Source organism: Mobula birostris, chromosome X (genome assembly GCF_030028105.1).
Source record: "Mobula birostris isolate sMobBir1 chromosome X, sMobBir1.hap1, whole genome shotgun sequence".
Taxonomy (NCBI): domain Eukaryota; kingdom Metazoa; phylum Chordata; class Chondrichthyes; order Myliobatiformes; family Myliobatidae; genus Mobula; species Mobula birostris.
Genome location: NC_092402.1, coordinates 63,333,186 through 63,347,978, shown reverse-complemented (window position 1 = coordinate 63,347,978; position 14,793 = coordinate 63,333,186). Strand labels below are relative to the sequence as shown.

At 43.3% G+C, this 14,793-nt stretch overlaps 1 protein-coding gene across 2 annotated transcripts in view; it reads left to right on the top strand.

The window, feature by feature from the left end:
- Positions 1 to 14,793, top strand: part of asic1b (acid-sensing (proton-gated) ion channel 1b) — a 928,708-nt gene that overhangs the window by 809,179 nt on the left and 104,736 nt on the right. For both annotated transcript variants that reach the window (XM_072248709.1, XM_072248708.1), the window contains exon 3: positions 11,974 to 12,101. In XM_072248709.1, coding sequence (XP_072104810.1) covers positions 11,974 to 12,101 — 128 coding nt within the window. The remainder of the gene's footprint in view (positions 1 to 11,973; positions 12,102 to 14,793) is intronic.

Genomic DNA, 14,793 nt, shown 5'->3' with positions numbered 1-14,793 from the left:
ATAATAATTTTCTGTAACTTCCACCATCTCCAGTGGGATCTCCCACCAAACACATCTTTCCCTCATCCCCCCCCCCCACTTTCTGCTTTCCACAGGGATCGCTCCCTATGCGACTCCCTTGTCCATTTGTCCCTCCCCACTGATCTCCCTCCTGGCATTTATCCTTGCAAACAAAACAAGTGCTCTGCCTGCCCCTGCACCTCCTCCCTCACTACCATTCAGGGCCCAAACAGTCCTTCCAGGTGAGGCGACATTTCACCTATGAATTTGTTGGGGTCATTTACTGTGTCCGGTACTCCTGGTGTAGCCTCCTTTATATCAGTGAGACTCGACATAGACTGGGAGATCGCTTCGCTGGGCACCAGAAAATGTGGGATCTCCCAGTGGCCACCCATTTTAATTCCACTTACCATTCCCATTCTGACATGTCCATCCATGGTCTCCTCTACTGTCACAATGAGGCCACACTCAGGTTGGTGGAGCAACATCTTATATTCCGTCGGGGTAGCATCCAACTGGATGGCATGAATATCAAATTCTTGAACTTCCAATAATGGCCCCCACCTTCTCTATTCCCCATCCCCTTTTCCCTCTCTCACTTTATCTCCTTGCCTGCCCATCATCTCCCTCTGGGTGCTCCTCACCCTTTTTCTTTCTTCCATGGCCTTCTGTCCTGTCTTATCAGATTCCCCCTTCTCCAGTCCTGTATCTCTTTCACTAATCAACTTCCCAGCTCTTTACTTCATCCCTCTGCACTCCCGGTTTCACCTATCACCTTGTGTTTCACCCACCCCTACCCACCTTCTAACTCTGACTCCTCATATTTTTTCTCCAGTCCTGCTGAAGGGCCTCGACCCGAAACATCAACTGTACTCATTTCCATAGATGCTGCATGACCTGCTGAGTTCCTCCAGCATTTAGTGTGTGTTGCTTGGATTTCCAACATCTGCAGATTTTCTCTTGTTTGGTTTTGTTTAGTTATGATCAATGGCAACCCTAGGAGGTTGAGGGTGAAAGACTCATCAATGGTAATGCCAGTCACTATCAAAGGTAAGTTTTTAAACTCTCCCATGTTGGATATGGGCATTGTTTGGCACTTTTGTGGTGCAAATGCTACTTGCCATTTATCAGCCAATACATGAATATTGTCTAGGTCCTACTGCCTGCAAGCAGGAGCTGCTTTGTTTGCAGTGGAGTTATGAATGGAATTGAAGATAGTGTATCAGTGGACAGCCCCACTTCGGACCCTATGATGGAAGGAAGGTCGGTGATGGAGCAGATGTAGATGATTGGTCCTCGGATGTTGTCCTGAGGAACAGTGATGCTCTGGGGCTGGGATGATGGACATCCAGCAATTACAGCCATCTTCTTTGGAGAAAAGATCGACTACTGACTTCTAACTGGTTGCATCAGGTATGGAGGGGCCATTGCACAAGATCGGGTAAGGCTGCAGACAGTTGTAAACGCATTCAGCTCGATCATGGATGCTCCAGCATCCAGAACATCTTCAAAGGGCAATGCATCAAAAAGGCAGGATCCATCATTAAGGACTCACATCACCCAGGACGTTTCCTCTTCTCACTGCTACTATCAAGGAGGAGATACAGGAGCCTGAAAACATGCACTCAATATTTCAGGATCAGCTTCTTTCCTTCCACCATCAGATTTCTGAACAGTCCATGAACCCATGAACATTACCTCACTACTTAGCTCTCTTAGACAATAGAAAATAGGCAATAGGTGCAAGAGTAGGCCATTCAGCCCTTTGAGCCAGCACCACCATTCACTGTGATCATGCCTGATCATCCACAATCAGTACCCTTTTCCTGCCTTCTCCTCATATCCCTTCACTCCGCTATCTTTAAGAGCTCTATCTGACTCTTTTTTGAAAGAATCCAGAGAATTGGTCTCCACTGCCTTCTGAGGCAGAGCATTCCACAGATCCACAACCCTCTTGTGTGAAAAAGTTTTTCCTCAACTCCGTTCTAAATGGTCTACCCCTTATTCTTAAACTATGGCCTCTGGTTCTGGACTCCCCCAACATCGGGAACATGTTTCCTGCCTCTAGTGTGTCCAATCCCTTAATAATCTTATATGTTTCAATCAGATCCCCTCTCATCCTTCTAAATTCCAGTGTATACAACCCCAGTCGCTCCAATCTTTCGACATATAACAGTCCTGCCATCCCGGGAATTAACCTCGTGAACCTACGCTGCACTTCCTCAATAGCTAGAATGTCCTTCCTCAAATTTGGAGACCAAAACTGTACAATACTCCAGGTGTGGTCTCACCAGGACCCTGTACAACTGCAGAAGGACCTCTTTGCTCCTATACTCAATTCCCCTTGTTATGAAGGCCAACATGCCATTAGCTTTCTTCACTGCCTGCTGTACTTGCATGCTTACTTTCAGTGACTGATGAACAAGGACACATAAATCTCGTTGTACTTCCCCTTTTCCTAACTTGACACCATTCAGATAGTAATCTGCTTTCCTGTTCTTGCCACCAAAGTGGATAACCTCACATTTATCCAGATTAAACTGCATCTGCCATGCATCTGCCCACTCACCCAGCCTGTCCAAGTCACCCTGCATTCTCATAACATCCTCCTCACATTTCACACTGCCTCCCAGCTTTGTGTCATCTGCAAATTTACTAATGTTACTTTTAATCCCTTCATCTAAATCATTAATATATATTGTAAACAGCTGCAGTCCCAGCACTGAACCCTGCGGTACCCCACTGGTCGCCGCCTGCCATTCTGAAAGGGACCCGTTAATTGCTACTCTTTGTTTTCTGTCAGCCAGCCAATTTTCTATCCATGTCAGTACCCTACCCCCAATACCACTTGCTCTAATTTTGCACACTAACCTCCTATGTGGGACCTTATCAAAGGCTTTCTGAAAGTCCAGGTACACTACATCCACTGGCTTTCCCATGTCCATTTTCATAGTTACATCCTCAAAAAATTCCAGAAGATTAGTCAAGCATGATTTCCCCTTCGTAAATCCATGCTGACTCACACCTATCCTGCCACTGCTGTCCAAATATGTCGCTATTTCATCTTTTATAATTGAATCCAGCATCAATTCTTGCACTTTATTTTGATATATTTCTTACTGTAACTTGTATTTTTTTGTGTATTGTACTGTACTGCTGCTGCAGAACAGATTTTATGACATATGCCAGTGATAATAAATCTGATTCTGATTCTGACTGGTTGGATTGGTTTCCATTTGACCCTCATTGCCTTCAGGTTTATCAGGTACTTTAATGTTAACACTTGGTCAAATGTTGGCTCCATGTCAAGGGAAGTCACCCTCACCTTACCTCTGGAATTCTGCATTTGGCCCATAGTTGTAATAAGATCTGGAGCTGAGTGGCCGTGGAAAATCTGAAACTGGGCCATCAACTCTGCTCTCAAACGCATCTCTCCCATTTCACGCACATCTGCTCTCACCCCATCCTCTCACCTCCCCACTAGGAATAGGGTTCCCCTTGTCCTCACCTACCACCCCACCAGCCTTCAGGTCCAAAATATAATTCTCTGTAACTTCCACCACCTCCAGTGGGATCCCACCTCTAAGCACATCTTTCCCTCCCCGCCTCTCTCCTTTCCACAGGGATCGATCCCTACGCAACTCCCTTGTCCATTCTTCCCCCCATCCCTTCCCACCGATCTCCCCCAGCACATACCTTGTAAGCAGAACAAGTGCTACACATGTCCTTACACTTCCTCCCTTACCACCATTCAGGGCCCCAGACAGTCCTTCCAGGTGAGGCGACACGTCACTTGTGAGTCGGCTGGGGTGATATACTGCGTCCGGTACTCCCGATGCGGCCTTCTATATATTGGCGAGACCCGACGCAGACTGGGAGACCGCTTTGCTGAACACCTACGCTCTGTCTGCCAGAGAAAGCAGGATCTCCCAGTGGCCACACATTTTAATTCCACGTCCCATTCCCATTCTGATATGTCTATCCATGGCCTCCTCTACTGTAAAGATGAAGCTACACTCAGGATGGAGGAACAACACCTTATATTCCGTCTGGGTAGCCTCCAACCTGATGGCATGAACATTGACTTCTCAAACTTCTGCTAATGCCCCACCTCCTCCTCGTACCCCATCCGTTATTTATTTATTTACACACATTCTTTTTCTCTCTATCCTTTTTCTCCCTCTGTCCCATTCACTATACCCCTTGCCCATCCTCTGGGTTTGCCCCCTCCTCCTTTTCCTTCTCCCTGGGCCTCCTGTCCCATGATCTTCATATCCCTTTTGCCAATCAACTGTCCAGCTCTTGGCTCCATCCCTCCTCCTCCTGTCTTCTCCTATCATTTTGGATCTCCCCCTCCCCCTCTCACTTTCAAATCTCTTACTAGCTCTTCTTTCAGTTAGTCCTGACGAAGGGTCTCGGCCTGAAACGTCGACTGTACCTCTTCCTAGAGATGCTGCCTGGCCTGCTGCGTTCACCAGCAATTTTTATGTGTGTTGCCGGTTGTTAAGCTAATTGGTCATTGTAAATTGTCCAGTGATTAGACCAGGATTAAATTGGGAGATTGCTGGGCAGTGTGACTCGAAGGGCCAGAAGAGCCTACACTGCGCTGTGTCTAAATAAATAAACAAACATATTCATGAGCTGGAGGTGGAACATACTCATGAGCTGAGGGTGGATGGAGGTGGGAATCATAAAACCATAAGAACGTAAGAAATAAGAACAGAATTAGGCTATTCGGCCCTTCGAGTCTGCACCGCCATTCTATATGGCTGGTTTATTTTCTCTCTCACCCCTATTCAAGTACAGTTATTATCAAAAAATGTATAAATTATGCAATCTTGAAATTTGCTTGGTCACAAAGCAAGGAACCCAAAAGATCCCAATTAAATAAAAGACCAACACTCAATGCCCAAGAGAAAGGAAAAAACTCAAATCATGTAAACAATTGAGTCAAACAACCAGATTCCGAACCAAATTGAGTCCTCAGACCCCGGCACTGCTGCAGCGAAAGGCTCTGGGCCTAGACCGCGCCATCCAGCGACTTGCCCTAGGCCCAGATTTCATCGCCCAGTCCGAAGCCACTATCAACCTCGTTGAATCAGCTTGGTGCCCAGAGTGATCCAACCTCGCAACCAAGCCAGTTGAATGAGCACTGAACGTTCTCTGTCCAGGACCCGACTTCTCCTTTCGGCACCCAGGGCGACCCACTTCACACCCAAACCAGTCGTACGGGCATCAGACCCGCATCCGCAACGATTCTGCAACACACCATCTCAGCTCATCCCTTGAACTCGTCACACCATCACTCACCCCTTCTCTGTTTGCGGCAATAATTTAACACAAATTACCTCCGGAAAGGTATTTTTAGTAATTTTATTTAGTCGGATTTCTTCTCGTTATAACTACCAGAGAGCTGGCACATGTGTTCAGTAGTGCCATCTTAACAGGAGGTATGCCAACTCCTGTCATCTCCCTGTAACCTTTGACACCCTTACTATCAATAAACAGTCAACCTCTGCTTTAAATATACCCAATGACTTGGCCTCCACTGCTGTCTGTGGCAATGAACTCCACAGATTCACCACACTCTGGCTTAAAAAAAATTCCTCCTTATCTCTGTTCTAAAGAGATGTCCTTGTATTCTGAGGCTGTGCCCTCTGGTCATAGACTCAGGTAGATGATTCCATACCCATGTTTGGCCCTTTTGCTGGGAGCCATCATGGGGTAAGGAGTCAATGTTCGAACTCCCAGGAGTTCTCCCTTCTGCCTGTCTGTCATTGTGCCAACCCCTCTGGTGGGTCTGTCATGCCAGTGATTGGGAAGGTTGAGTCTGGCACAGTATCTGCCATGTCAGGTTCTGTGAGTACGAGTGTGTCAGGCTGCTGCTTCATCGGTCTGTGGGACAGTTCTCCCAATTTAGACACCAGTCCCCAAAGGTACATGACGTTACCATGTCAGAATTCGCTGCCCCAGTCAATACTGGGTGGTCTTTTCTTTTTGTGTTTGAATGGAGCAGCAATGGGACAACTGACAACACACATCAAAGTTGCTGGTGAACGCAGCAGGCTTTTGTTTGGTCTAACTGAGTGGTTTGTTTGGGCCATTTCAGAGGATAATTAAGAGCCAACCACACAAGGTGTGTCTGGATTCACACATGGACCAGACTGGGTAAGAATGGAATGGATATTAGTGGACCAGATAGGCTTTTAGGACAGTCATAATTTTGTTTTGTTGTCACTGTTACTGAGACTATTTGGCCCCAGGGCTTGAAGTTCCAAAATTCCTTTCCAAAATCCTTTAAGATTACATTAAAATCACCTTTTAGATCTCGTACTTTCTGTGGCTCAGTGACAAACTTTCCAAGAATGCTCCCATGAGGTGCCTTAGCTCATTACAGATTGCAGCTGGAATGCCACAAGCCACAGATACAGTTTTCCAGTGGACACATGAGGTTGAAATTCCCTGCAGTGAACCACTGAGCAAACACGTGGTGTGGGCTCCCTTCACTTAGCTTCCTCCCAAAATACAGACTTTCTCTGATGGGGGAATTGAAAGTGGAGCCTTGTGAGGTGAACCGATTTCTCAGTTCCAGAAGCCAGGAGTTATGTGGATTTGGAATGTATCCCTCATATCTGGGATCTGGTGCACTCCTGACTGTAAATGTATGTTGCTCCCACTCTACTTAGCAAATCACAAAAGATTTCAATAAAGTTTATTTTGCCTTTTAATGGTGAGATATAAAAGGGTAACAAATAGATTGAAAAATTCATCCAAGTATCTGCTGCACTACAGAAAGGATGTGACAGCATTGGAGAGGGAGCAGAGGAGATTTACCAGAACTGTGCCTGGGATGGAGTTTTTCGGTTATGAGGAGAGACTGGATGGGTTGGGCATGGTTTCCTTGTTGCAGAGAGGCTGAAGGGAGAGGTATGCACAATTATGAAGGGTAGATAGTAGGAAACTTCTCATAGCTACAGGGCATGCATTGGGTATGGGATTTAGAGCAGACTTGAAGAAAAACATTTTCCTCCAGAGAGGTGGGTGGAATCTGAAACATACTGCCTGAGGGAGAGGTGGAGGCAAAGACTCTCAGAATAATTAAATATTCAGGCAAGCACTTGAATTGTCAATGTATGGAAAGGTAGGGACCAGGTGTTATGAACTGGGACCAGTATAGCTTTGTATTTGATGATGAGATTCGACCTGGTTGGCCTGCTTTTGTGTTGTACAATTGTCAGAATCTATGACTCTCTCCACTCCTTTCATTGGCATTATGCTCAGGAGCACAACACCATCATTTAATTCTCCACACCAGAGGCAATTAGTGGTCTGTTGCTACTCTGAAGGACTGCAGACTCCACTTGCTTCACTGAATTGGTTGAAAGTTTAAGTTACATGTCTTTGATCTTCCATTGATGTGATGTGAGGGTCAACCCATTGATGTTCTGATACAGTTGATGGCACTCCAGTATTTTCCAGGAATGCCAAAGCCAGCTGTGTTTGGGTCTTGAATCTAGTGCCTATTTGCTGTGTTTTTATGGTTCCATCCTTGGTGCCAGCATTTTCCCATATCTGGGTGAAATTCTAGGGGATGATGGCAGGACATTCTCAGGATGGGAAATTGGGACTTGAGTTTACATTGAGTCATAATTTCAGCTGAAGTGCACAGAAAGCCTGACCAAAAATAGCTTGTAATCCTTTCCAAGGTTGATTCAACCTTAATCAATGCTTCCTTTCTTAGCTCACAAATTATGGGCTATCAAGGTTGTAGTCACATTTCAGATGCCAGTTGTGACTAAATAAAGGAATAATCTAATTCTGCCAGTGAAGTCAATGCTCGGTCAGCAGTTATATAGTTGGCTGCATCTTTTTCTGAGATTTGTGACAAAGGAGCTACGTGCCTGCGTATTTGATGCATGTGGTGCAGAGCTCAGTTCCAGTGGTGGCTAGGTTGTGATGGAATGAAAGCTGGCATTATATTGATGATATGGTAGAGTCCCAGTGAAGAACCGCCACCTGAACGAAGTTGCATTTATGTTCCACCGTTAGGTAAGGCCCAGGCTCATGACTTATATTCCTACTTTAATACTCTCCCATCCACCAGGTTTCTGCCCTTTTGCTCATCCCTGAATTTAAATGCTCCACCATTAATGCCTTTGCCTTAATCTGCTTAGAGCCTGAGCTCTGGAATTCCCAGCTTAAACCTCTCTTCCTCTATTCACCCTTCCAAATCTACTACTTTGAAACAGTCACTGGTCCTAATATCTCCTCATATGGCTTGTCATCAAATTGAGGGTTTTTGCAACATTAAAGTTGTTATTTCATATCATTGCAGAACATATGTGCAGAGCTCACAGTGCAACTTTAGCTTAAGGTAACAGGATTCCTCCTTACCTAAGACTACCCTGTGCCTTTCTTAATTAATAAAGATAAAAATCAAATAATAGAAACAAAACAAATTCTGGAGGAGCTCAGTGGATCAGGCAGTATCTGTAGGGGCAGAGGGATGGTTAATGTTTCAGGTTGGGACCCTGCATCAGGACAATAGAACCATTGGTCCTGATGCGGGGTCTCAACCCAAAATGTTGACCATCCCTCTGCCCCCACAGATGCTGCCTGACCCAATAGGTTTCTCCAGAATTTGTTTTTTGTTCCAGACTCTGGTATCTGCAGTCTCTTGTGTCTTTAGCAGACAGTTGTTCAATTGAGTGGTCACTGTATGGTACAAGCTGTCAGAGCAAAGGTTCTGAAAGTAACAGGATTCCACCTTGGATCAATGGTGCTAAACAGATGCAGGAGTATTGGCTGCTTGTTATACTCACCAAATATTAGGAGTACAACAGGCAGCCAGCAAGCTCAAGGGCTGACCCATACTCTAGTATTTAGTGGAGGCCATCACAACCTGTACCTCATTTAAAAAAATCCCAGGATGGAACTTCTACCTTAAACCTACTGTTGGCTTTTTGTATTTTTTTTTTTTACCTTGTTGCTGGAGGACACACATTATAAATTATGTGACCTTGGGAAAGAATAATGATCATGGCATTGAAGGATAACCTAACAGTACTGTAGTCTTCTCAGAATGTTTGAGACCTAGAGGATTTGCAAGAAATAAATACGCTCTGGATATTGTTTTCATGAATTATACAGTGTATTATATGATGAACTACAGTGTATAAACTGCATTTATATATTATTTACCAATATAAATACTCCAATATTTGTAGTAATCACATTAATGTGAATATGAATTCCCTCTGTATGATATTTTAAGGCTCGAACTCTGGGCCTTCTGACTGACAAGCCCTTGTACCAACTCAATCCAGTCACGGAACCCACTGACCTGGAACAGCCTGACAGCCTATGATACCATAAAACATGGTTTCAACCCTTGTATAATACAGTTAGATATATTTCTCATAATACAATAAACTTCAATAATTCAGCATTTGAAAGTTCAGCAATACTGGTTGTCTGGCATCTGGCTCACTCATTGGTTCAGAGTTTATGGCTAGAGTCATGGGTTGGGTGTCAGGAACTTTGGCGGGTTTGTGGCTGGAGCCAGAGTGCAAGTGCATATATATTTCCTAATCCCTTTAATCCCAATGGGCTCAATGAAAAATGTATTATTTCTACTGTGTAACACGTTAAAAAAATAGTGAAATAAAACTGATACATATACTGTATATTATACTTGACTATAAGATGGAAAAATTACAAATATGCATACTGTATAATAAGGTATACACCGTCCATGTCTGCAGTCAAGGAAACATAAAGTTAATCCAACAGTTCAAAGAGGCAGCTCACCTCCACCTTCTCAAGGGTAATTAGGAATGGACAGCAGATGCTGACCTTGCCGGTAACACCAGATCCCATGCATGACCCAAATGGGTTGTATTCCATAGAAAATACTGTGATATCCACTTTACAGCATTTTATGTTTCTTATGTTACATCACATAATGTATCAAATTGTTTTCTATGTATAAATTGTGATTGAAACCTGGTCTAACTGTGTGCGCTCAAAAAACAGGGAGCTATAGCTCCATGCAAAATGGACAAAATAGTCAGTTACCTAGCAACCACTGAGAGAAGTGTACTTTGGGTGTTGATCTGTTGAAAGCATAATGATGTTTCCCATTGGGTGTCATGAGGAGAAATAGAACCTGAGAGAATATAGAAGAAAGACCTCAGCAATTCTAGCATCAGGCTGGATCAAGTATTTTCTTTTCTGGATCCCCATCCTCACATGTACCAGCCAAACTGGTTGCTTCTGACAATGTGAAGTGGAATCTTTTGATCACTGCGCAGTACCTGCAATATTTTCTGTGCAATGCTGGCACTGAATGTGTGGGTTTAATTTTTGAACGATACCGTTGTAAATGATGCGAGTATTAAGAATTGTCTGACAAGGAAATTGCCCTAGTCCTCCAGGTTTCCCCTAATGGTGTCCATTATCACCTTCCTTAGTTATTGGGTACACTATCTGCAAAGAACTAAATTCAAATAAGATTTGACACCCTATCCAATGTAGGTATCTATATGTACCCTCACTATAGGGAGGTTATACTGTATCAACCTACTCTTCAAAGACTGTCGAGTCTCTGCAGAGCAGTCTAGTTGCCAATACCCACTGCTTGAGTGGTTGCTCCTCCCATCCCACTGAGGAGGAGGTACTTACAGCTAACAAAGGAGTTTAAACATGGTTTATTTTATTTTAATGATACATATTTAATTTTAGACAAACAATTCTTAACACACATTTAACACTCACAAAGGATTTCTGATTTAATGAAAGATTTCTGGATTACAAAAGATATATAAACTACAAAGGATTTCCAAACATAGGTACATTTTTGATGAACTAAAAGAACATAACAACGAGTTGCAGAAACTGAAAGTTGAGGAATGAATTCTAGTCCTTCCCATCATTCTCCTTGTCATTCCCAACAATCCCCAATGCTTTCTAATATTTATACTGGTAGCTACTAGTTGACATTATCTGCATGTAATGTTTTTCAGATACTTTTGCTGAGGTAAAATAATTCACGCAGATGGTCTAAAATCTTCTGGGGATGGAGATCCTAGACACCCAAAACTAATGCTGTGAGAGCTGACTCTCTGAGTACACAAATATCCTGACCATTGATTGATCAACTATACCTGTGACCATGTTTGATGTGCTAAGTGACAAAATCAGTCTGGTCTACAAGCTTCCTTGAATTCAGTCACAATGGTGCTAATAACTTAGCCAGTGTTGTCTGGTTTGATGCAGCCCAATTAATGTAACCCCATTGTTTTATGTTAATTAAACATGGGCCTGCAGAATCTCACTGTTTATTTGTTTACAGGAGCTGAGCAAGAAATATTTGTTTATTTGTTTAAATAAACAGGAGCTGAGCAAGAAATATTGGTTAGAAGTTTAACTTTGTCACAAACAATGCTATCCTTTAGAAAGGTCATGCTGCTGTGCGAGAAAGCTGAGGTTGATAATAAGCCTCTTGGACCCTGGAAAGTGAATATCCATCATATTATCAGATTCCAGCACTAGTGTTTATGTTCCTGCGTATCACAGTCTTGGGTATCTTCCCTTTTACAGCCCCCACCCCCGCCGCCCAACCTGTTTCCATCTACCTTTTCTTGGTCTACTTCCATATATCATCGACCTGCCTCTGTCTCCCAACTCCATCCCTTCTCTATCCATAAATCTGCCCATAATCCTTCACCTCTCCACGGTCCACCTATCACCTACTGACACCTATCGTACTGTGCCCACTCTCTTCTTTATCCTGGGTATCTTCCCTCTCCACTCAGTAGATGAAACAGTAACAATCCCTTTCCTCCCACATACACTGCTTAACCAGCTAAATTCTTCTAGCAGCTGGTTTGTTGCCATTAGCTTTAGTGGGTGCCAATGACAGCTCAGGAGCTTACTAATGTGGTGTTAATGTCTATCTGTTTCTTCACACAGATGAAACCTCCTTTGAAGCTGGTATAAAGGTTCAGATCCATGGTCAGAATGAACCACCATTTATTGACCAGCTGGGTTTCGGAGTGCCACCTGGATTTCAAACATTTGTGTCCTGTCAAGAACAGCGGGTATGAGGAACCAAGATCACACTATGACTCTTGTTGATATCGGCTACTTAATTTGAAAACTCTTAAGAGCTTTGTACTAAGTCACTTCTGTGTGCTCCGGCTCAAGCTGTTGTCAGTGAAAGCACTGAGCTTCAGCAACATAAACACATTAGCTTTCCCCTGGACAAAATGCTTTTGCTCATGAGATGTTACTCCAACATGGTGCACCACTGCGCATCTGTCAGGGTTTGACCTTTCCAAAGCTCCCCACCTAAACTGTGAACCAAGGTTTTTTGACTCACCTGCTGCATGCCACTACCATTTTCTGCTCTTTATGTTTAATGAGCCTGTCAAGGCAATCAGTGCACGTGCATCAAACCTCTCAAAGAATTTCATTCTGAGAATTGACCTTTGGGAGGATGGAAAGGGTGTTCACTCATCAAAATGAAGGATAATTGGCGCTGAGAATCTGAACTCAGTTTCAACCAGGAGACCTTTAGCCCTCCCAACCTACCTGTCTATTGCATTCCCAATAATCCCAAATCTCATTAGTTTAATTCCTTTTTAAAACCCAATAAGGTTTCTTCTTCCACTGGTCTTTCAGTTCATCTGTTTCACACATTTACCACTGTTGATACTAAAATGAAAATTTCCAGGGTTTCCTTTTTATTGTTAGATATGATATTTTTATATTTAATTTGTAAATGTTACCCTTTAGGAAAATATACTTCACTCAATATGCCAAAACATCTCTTAATTTTCATTGCTTGTATCATATTGGAATTCTGATGAAAGGCCATTGAGTTGAAACATTAATTCTATTTCTCTCTCCAGAAATGGTGATCGAATTGCTTTGAGTTTTTCTAGTGTTCCCTCTCTTTGCATCGTACGGGAGAGATATACTTTGGAAAACGTAGAAATATAATAAATACTGATAAAGGGACAAAAAGAAGAGCTGGATAGACTGGGGAAATAGGCAGACCTGGAAAATCGAAATGCATCCAGAGAGCTGATAGATCTTGAAAGAAAGATTGAAAGGAAGCATGCAAACAGTTACTAATGCAATGTTAAATGGGATGCAGGGAAAAATAGAACGTGAGTTGTAAGATCTGCTAATTTTTTATAAATCACTAACTGAGTCCCAGCGAGACTCTTTTGCCTAATTCTGGGCACCATAAATGAGAGGACTTTCACCAGGTTAACACCAAAGGTAAGCATGGAAAAGCCAAAGCAGCTGAGATTGTTCTCTTTGAACTAGAGAAGTTAAAAGATGTTTTAATAGGTTAGTGGAGGGGAAGTGGGTAGAAGTGTTCAGTATTATGAAAGGCTTTGATAGTGTAAATAAGGAGAAATTGTTTTCAGTGGTGGTAGAACTGTTAACCAGCAAATACAGATTTATGACCAGAGGAAAGGCGAATGGAATACTTAGAAAGATTAATGTTGTTGTGACCTGGAGCACAAATGCAGAGGAAGCAGATTCAGTTTGCAACTTTAAAAGAGGAAAGGCATCTATAATTCAAAAGGAAACATTTACAAGGCTATGGGGATAGAGCGGGGGAGTGGAACTAATTGGATGGCTTTCAAAAGAATTGCCTACAACACGATGGGCCAAATGATCTCTTTACATGCTGTATCTTTCAACAATGATTCTGCTCTACTTGCCTACAACAGAACCAAATCACACAAACACTACTTTGCATATTGTGTGCAAACAACCAAGGACAAACTTCAGTTTCATCTCAGCTATGAAAGCTCTTACTGACTCTGAATACCTCTAGACCATCACAGTATATTGTATATGTGAGTGTGCTCTCTGCATTCCAGTACAGATGTCACATTGATGCTGTAACTGGAAGCACCACACAATTAACGAAAAACAGTTCAGCTGCTCAGCTGTTAATAGAGCATAGAGCAGTACAGGCCTTTCAGCCCACAATGTTGTGCCAACACTTCAACCTACTCTGATCATTTTAGTGCAGTCCCCCCTACACTGTTCATAACCCTATGTTTTTCGTTCATCCATGTACCTAACTGAGAATCTCTCAAATGTCCTCTGTGTATCAGCCTCGAACACCACCCACAGTAGTACTTTTCATACACTTACCAATCACAGTGTAAAAAAAAATTACCTCTGACATCCCTCCTGTATTTTCCTCCAATCTCCTGAAATTAACTATTGCTGCCCTGGGAAAAAGGTGCTGGCTGTCCACTCTATTTATGTATGTTTCTTACCATCATTTACACCTCAATCAAGCCTCCTCTCATCCTCAAACACGAGGAAGTCTGCAGATGCTGAAATTTCAAGCAACACACATAAAAATTGCTGGTGAATGCAGCAGGCCAGGGAGCATCTCTAGGAAGAGGTGCAGTCGACGTTTCGGGCCAAGACCCTTTGTCAGGGCTAACTGAAAGAAGAGATAGTAAGAGATTTGAAAGTGGGAGGGGGAGGGGGAGATCCAAAATGATAGGAGAAGACAGGAGGGGGAGGGATGGAGCCAAGAGCTGGACAGGTGATTGGCAAAAGGGATATGAGAGGATCATGGGATGGGAGAAAGAAAAGGGGGAGGGGGGAAAAGCCCAGAGGATGGGCAAGGGGTATAGTCAGAGGGACAGAGGGAGAAAAAGGAGAGAGAGAAAAAGAATGTGTGTAAATAAATAAATAAATAAATAACGGATGGGGTACGAGGAGGAGGTGGGGCATTAGCGGAAGTTT